Source organism: Tiliqua scincoides, chromosome 2, assembly GCF_035046505.1.
Source record: "Tiliqua scincoides isolate rTilSci1 chromosome 2, rTilSci1.hap2, whole genome shotgun sequence".
In the NCBI taxonomy this organism is placed as follows: domain Eukaryota; kingdom Metazoa; phylum Chordata; class Lepidosauria; order Squamata; family Scincidae; genus Tiliqua; species Tiliqua scincoides.
In genome coordinates, this window is record NC_089822.1 from 132,586,755 (window position 1) to 132,593,670 (window position 6,916).

Genomic DNA, 6,916 nt, shown 5'->3' on the forward strand with positions numbered 1-6,916 from the left:
TATCCACTCTGTCCATCCCCTGCATAATTTTGTATGTCTCAATCATGTCCCCCCTCAGGTGTCTCTTTTCTAGGCTGAAGAGGCCCAAATGTATGCATGTGAGAACAGTTCGTCTATCTTGGGAAAATATCAGCTCTGGTGGTTAAACAACAGCATAATCTTGCCAGATTTTTTTTTCTTTCCTGGTAGAACATTGGACAGCCCAATCCTGAGCATCCAGCGCACTCCAGGCAGCCACCACCTCCTCCTCAGGAGAAGAATTTTGTCCCCTTCCCCCAGGTAATTCAAGTTGCCCCACAATGGAACTACTCAATTCTATGACGACCCAACACAGCCAGCTCAACATGGAGGCTCTGAGCAAAGCTCCACTGGTCCCGCCTCCCTCCCGCCCCACTCTCTCCCCCCCGGCACATCTCCTCCTCGCCCTCTCCCAGACCTCCCTCCAGCGACCCCCCCCCCCGGAATGCCTCTTCCCCACCTCCCATCTACCTCACTGCTGCTCTGCGGACTGCACGACTGCCAAGTGGTGGAGCTCCAGTGCTTCACTGGCGCTAGCCCACAACCATCCAGTGCTCCAGCTGGTGGAGCGCCAGCACTAGGGGCTTCAAAAGTGCCTTACAGCAGGTTTGCAACAGTGCATGCCAGTGGTGAGCCGGTGCACGCTGAGTAGGATTGAGCAATTAGCCATTAACAGCTGCCTGACACGAAAACATTCTGTTTGGCACTTTTCCAAGTAGTATCCTCTGCTTTCATCACTTTGCTCAAAATGTTGGGTTAATGGATTGCTAATTCCATTGTTTCTTGTTTCTTATCCTGCCATTTTAGCCATGTGGCTCTACCTGGCTGCCCTGCTGGGGCTTTACTTCCTTCGCCGATGGTACCGGGAGAGGCAGATGGTGGAGAACCTGACTGAGAAATATGTCTTCATCACTGGCTGCGACTCTGGCTTCGGGAACTTGCTGGCCAGGCAGTTAGATGCACAGGGATTGAGAGTGTTGGCGGCTTGCCTCACCCAGAAGGGGGAAGAGCAGCTGGAGAAGGCCACGTCGGAGCGACTGAGAACCACCATCCTGGATGTCACCTGCACAGAGAGCGTTGAGGCAGCGACTGAGTGGGTGAAAGGATGTGTGGGGAGCAAAGGTAGCTGATTCTTCCCACTTTTCTCGTTTTTTGTCTGTACTTCATTCTATATGATGCAAGCATATGATTTGCTGGGAGCAGCAAGTGTTGCCAACTGATTAGAAAAGAACACTGTGGCTTTGTATTGCTAGAAAGGTAAAGGTTCTTTTTGGATATGGAGACAAGGAACAGACCAGTGCGAGATAGAGAGATGCTGGGATTTATTACTTTGCACAGGCAATAATTCCCTCAGACAAAACATAGTACCGTTTTCTTGCATCACTACAGATAGAAATCATGCCTTCTTCTACTAGACATGTCCTTCTTGTGGGCAAGTTTGCATGTGGTCCCTCTGTAGATTACCATATGCAATGCTTGAAGCCTAACAAATGGTCTCTCACTCCTCCTTTAACACAGTTTCATGAGAAAAAGATGATGCAATCCCCTGAAGTTTTGCTTCATCCAGGCTCATGACCTTGACTTAGTGCCCAGAACATCACCTGACATGATAAGGCAAGGGAGGGAACAAACTAACAAACTGTTTCAGCACTTTAACCCAAAAATTAACCCAACAGCAGAGGAACAGACTGACCTTTGGGAGAACCTGTGCAGACCACTATCTACTTGACATACATAGGTCTTCTACAATCTGCCAGTACAGTCTTGCTCTTGTATCTTTAACTTGATCTGTGACTCTTGGCTTATATTTAGGAGCATATCAGCATAAGCAGGTTGCATATGTGACTACAGAAAGTATAGAAAGTGGAAAGTGTCACAACCACGCAGTTCCTCAGGCTGCCAGGTCCTCCATGATATATTTGTTCTTTCACATCCCTGGCTCACATCCCTGACTTGCGCAAGCCCAGGGCGCACTTAGGATTGCACCCTTAGACAAATAAACCAAGTCACTAAGTACAAAATTCTTAGGCATTTCTACTGGCTAGCTCAACCACTTGCAAGCTAAGTGTGTACACTTTTCTCTAGGGCAATTTAGCCCCCAGACTTCGGTAAGAGCAACCACCCTAATTAACAGCCAGTCCTCCAGGGAAAGTTGAAGGCTTTTGGGCTACTTCCAGCTCTTACTTCCAGTCTTCAAGACCCCTCCACCGCAGGACTCAGCCTCCAGATTTGCTGTAAATAGTCTGGAAGTATAACTGAGTGGCAAGGTCTAGACTAAGATGAACCCAGTTCCTTCTGTACTCACACAGACACAAGCCTGTAGATTTGAAGGATTTATTATGAATAAAATTGTAGGTTACACATCCTTAAGAAAGGCATTAGATGCTTCAAGAGACTTAACACAGAGAAACATGAGCTAAAACAATAAAGCTAAGCTTTTTCTAAGTTAACTTACCCTAACACTCACCAGGTCTTTCCCTCTGAGCATAAGTAAAGGACAGGTCCTTCAACTATTCTCCAAAGTCTGCTGAGAACGTATGTCCATACTGAAACTGGTGGAAAGCACCTATAAAGATCTCTTCCTTCCAATTCAATGTAATTTATACCCCTAAAGTAGTTATCACTCAATCAGGGGACAGGCCTGAATAAATATGGGACAGGCAATCACTCCACCCCTTCCAACTAGGGATCCACAGCTGCAGTTACCTTCCCAATTATGGTGTCCTTGGGTACCAGGAAGGGACTCAGAGCCCAATCCTACACAGTGTGTGCTGGCTCACAGCTGGCACATACTGTTGCAAACGTGCCATAAGGCACATTTGCAGGCCCTAGTGCTGGTGGAGCCCTGGAGCTCTGCCAAATTGGCGATTGCATGGACCTCTGGGCAGTGGAGAGGTAGGTGGGGGAATGGGGGGAGGCGTGGAGGAGGCGTTCTGGGGCAGAGGGGGGCAGGGAGGAGGCATGCTGTTGCAAGGTCAGCAGCAAAGTCCAAAAGCAAACTCAGTAGGCAAGAGTGGTGATCATTTGCAAGCTTTATTCATTGCCAGCAGCGGCTTCTCAGGGACTCCTGTCCAAAAGGAGAGAGCAATGAGAGCTATGTGGGAACTCTCAGTGCCTCCAGAGGAAAGCAACGTTCCAGTGTGAACCTCTTGCTTATAGAGTTTTTTGGTTCCTTTGTCTGAGAATCTCACACTGTCATTGGCTGGGGTTATGACATCAGAGATGGAGGCTTTCTCAGGATTGGTCAGTTTCAAGTTACAAGTCAAAATTTACATTTGAGACATATAATTTAACAACCACTAGATGGCACTCTTTACTCATTTATCACAGCACTAGGTTTTGATAAGTCTTTTGCAATTATCTCCTGACCTTCACAAGAGCCACCTGCTTATCTATTCAACATTCTTTCTGTCTTGGCTCATCAATCACTGTGAGTCTTCTGCTAACCAAGCTTTTGGTTTTCCCTTTATTCTATGTGTGATTCTCTATTTGTGATGTATAGTGGTATCTTCTATTCTATGTGAAAACATATATTTAATACAAGACAAACTAAATTCTTATTGTAAATAAAGAATTTAAAAACTCTTTTTTATTTTAATTGAATCCAGGTTTCTCTGTTAGCTTAGAGCAGGGATGCCCAAACCCCAGCCCTGGGGCCACTTGCGGCCCTTGAGGCCTCTCAATGCGGCCCGCTGGGAGTCCCCAGTCTCCAATGAGCCTCTGGCCCTTCAGAGAATTGTTGGAGCCCGAACTGGCCCGACGCAACTGCTCTCAGTGTGAGGGTGACTGTTTGACCTCTTGTGTGAGCTGTGGGCCAAGGGCTCCCTCCACTCCCTCCACTGTTTCATGTCTGTGATGCAGTAGTGGCAGCAAAGGAAAGGCCAGCCTTGCTTTGCGTAAGGCCTTTTATAGACCTTGAGCTATTGCAAGACTTTCATTCATTCATATAAGTTCATCTTTAATATATTCGTTTATGTAAACTTATGTAAATTTATTCAAATTTTAAATGTAAATTAATTCCTTTTTCCCCCGGCCCCCGACACAGTGTCTGAGAGATGATGCGGCCCTCCTGCCAAAAACTTTGGACACCCCTGGCTTAGAGGCTCTGACAGAAGTCCTCTGGAATGTTCTGCCAATTAGGGGCTTTCTCTTATTGTTCCTGTCCATTTCTGCTTATCTGTTTCTGCTGATGTCTGCATCTGCCAAACTCCGTTTTAATTCCAGCTTCTTAGTGCTTTGAAACTTGTACCTTATCTTGTGTCCTTGACATTCCTTGAGACTGATCTAGCAAAGGCTGCTAGTCTAACAGTTTCAGAAAAGCCTAGAGCTAAATGGATGTTTTTGCAAATTTGTTTGTGGGCATGCTAAACATATAAACATAACATTTTGTTTTAAACTAATTTAACCGTAAACATCCATAAACATAATGGCTTATTAACACTCATAGCATGGCATAACATTTGCTTCATTAAACATTTGGTCTGTTAGCATGAGTGGCTTCATGGCCTTGTCTCAATGCCAGGGAGAGAGAGCAGGGTGGGAGGGAGGTGGGACCAGTGGAGCTTTGCTCCACCGGATCCTGAGCCTCTGTGTTGGACCACCCACCTGACACAGAGGCTCTTACTTATATGGTGACATTTGGGTTGTCGTAGACTCGAGTAGCCCCATTGTGGGGCTACTCGCCCTACTGGGGGAGGGGACAAAAGTCCCCTTCTCCTGAGGACGCAGCAATGGCTGTCTGGGGCGTGTTGGATTCAATGGCAGCCATTTTCAGCGCTGCTGCAGCCCTGTGCACCAGGCAGCTCAGGACTGGGTTGTCAGTTTTTATTTCAAATTGTGCTGGCCTGAATCTGCTGTTCCAGAATCAAGAAGATTTTTACCAGCTGGCCCCAAGTAGTTGCAGCTTGCAAAATGGAAGTCTGGACCTAGATTTCCCTTGCTTTTCACAGAAAACATCAGTTTGTATGAGAGCTTGGAATAAGAGGGTCCATCTTAATTAAGAATTCCAAACTTGTAATTCCAACCTTGTCATTAAGAAATTGCAAATACTTCTCCCTCTCACCCCCCCTCCCCTGTGTGCTGTTTCTCTTCTAATTATCTGGAGAGATTGTTCAGCTGAACTTTCACACTTGCTCTAAACATGTCTCATATTGCTTAGATCATATAGTATCTTTATTGCTTATGATCATATGGTTCATACAGTCACCTCCACACCATAGGAGATGAGGAATGCCATGTTGGAGGAGGAGAGAATTAATTGTTTGCTCAGGCAGGACCATCAGAAATGATATCAAATACAATAGACAGTCTTAAACATGTGCATTCTCTCCTCCCACAGGGCTCTGGGGCTTGGTGAACAACGCGGGCATAGCTGTTCCATCAGCTCCCAATGGATGGCTGACCAAAGATGACTTTGCAAAGGTGACCAATGTCAACCTGCTTGGGCTGATCGACGTCACACTACACATGCTACCCCTGCTGAAAAAAGCCAGAGGGAGGGTGGTCAACATGTCTAGCACAGCAGGAAGACTAGCAACTATTGGAGGAGGGTACTGCCCATCCAAGCACGGAGTGGAGGCTTTTTCTGACAGCCTAAGGTAATGTGTGCTTCCTTCCATGAGTGCAACATCTGCTGTTATTACTGTGATCATTTTAAAAATCATTGAAAGGACAATCACTACCTGGTATATTAACACATCAATATGAGAACCAGTGGTTGACTTGAACCAGTGATTGGAGGGCCCTTCCTATCAAACTCCTGAACAGGACTAAAAAATATTAAGCATCAATATTATTATAATTATTAGTATTATATAATGGATCATTGTGAGATGATCTTTCCTTGTTTCCAATTCAGGCGAGAGCTTAATCCTTTTGGGGTCCAAGTCATCATTATTGAGCCTGGTGGTTTCAGTACACCTATTGTCAACTCTGTGGTAGAGGATGTGCAGGAAGCATGGAAGCGGGTGCCCTCTGACATCAGGGAATCCTATGGGCAGCCGTACTTTGAGAAGTGTGAGTTAATGCGCTCCTTTATTTCACATAATTCCATTCAGGGCTTGCACGTGTGAGATATTGAAGGGCTGAAAGTCACAAAGCTTCAGTTAATCTTACTGGGTCTTGCCACTAATGGAATGTGCGCTCCACTGATGGCGACTGCTGCAAAAGCGCCCTAAAGCACGTTCCAGCAGCGCACTCAGGGAGCCTTCCCACACACATCTTTGACCCTCCCCCTGCCTGCCAGAGCAGGTAAGCCAGCAGGAGTGTGGGGGAAGGGCAGAACAGGGGAAGGAAAGGGAAAAACTTGGGGAGCATAACATGAGTGGGGACGCTGCAGGAGGGACTGGGTATGGCAGTGATGACACATGCAGGATCCTATTTCCTCTGGCAGCAGCCTCTCCATCCCCTTTGTCTCCTCAGACTTGCGCTAGTGAAATTGCTAATGCAGGTCCAAGACCACATTGTGGAGTAAGAGGCTTATGCAAGGGTAAGGGAATTTTAGTCCCCTTTCCCTGCGGAAGCTTCCCAATTAATCCCCCCCCCCAACTGAACACAGCACATCCATTTTTGGCAGGGCTGTACAAGCAGCAGGGAAGGATAGGATTGGGCAGTTAAATGAATAAAATGTCAAAATGCCTCACTTTTCAGAGTGTCATGTGCTTCTCATGTGCTTCATGTCTCACACACAGATTTCCAATTAAATCAAATAATCGGTAGGACTTTCAGTAGCAACTTCTACAAGGTCATTGACTGCTTGGAACATGCCCTGAAGTCATGCCACCCTCGCACCCGCTATTCTGCTGGCTGGGATGCACAGCTGGTCTACATTCCTTCCTCTTATCTGCCAACCTCAATGACGGACTTTGTATTTAGATGGATTTTCCCAAAGCCAGTATAG

The 6,916-nt window shown here is 46.5% G+C and overlaps 1 protein-coding gene across 1 annotated transcript; it reads left to right on the top strand.

Annotated features, from left to right (window-relative positions):
* The first annotated feature begins 827 nt into the window (after positions 1-827).
* LOC136638801 (retinol dehydrogenase 7-like) lies at positions 828-6,916 on the top strand. Its single transcript, XM_066612830.1, has 4 exons — positions 828-1,140; positions 5,357-5,615; positions 5,876-6,033; positions 6,708-6,916. The coding sequence occupies exons 1-4, from the start codon at positions 828-830 to the stop codon at positions 6,914-6,916; spliced, it is 939 nt and encodes a 312-aa protein (XP_066468927.1).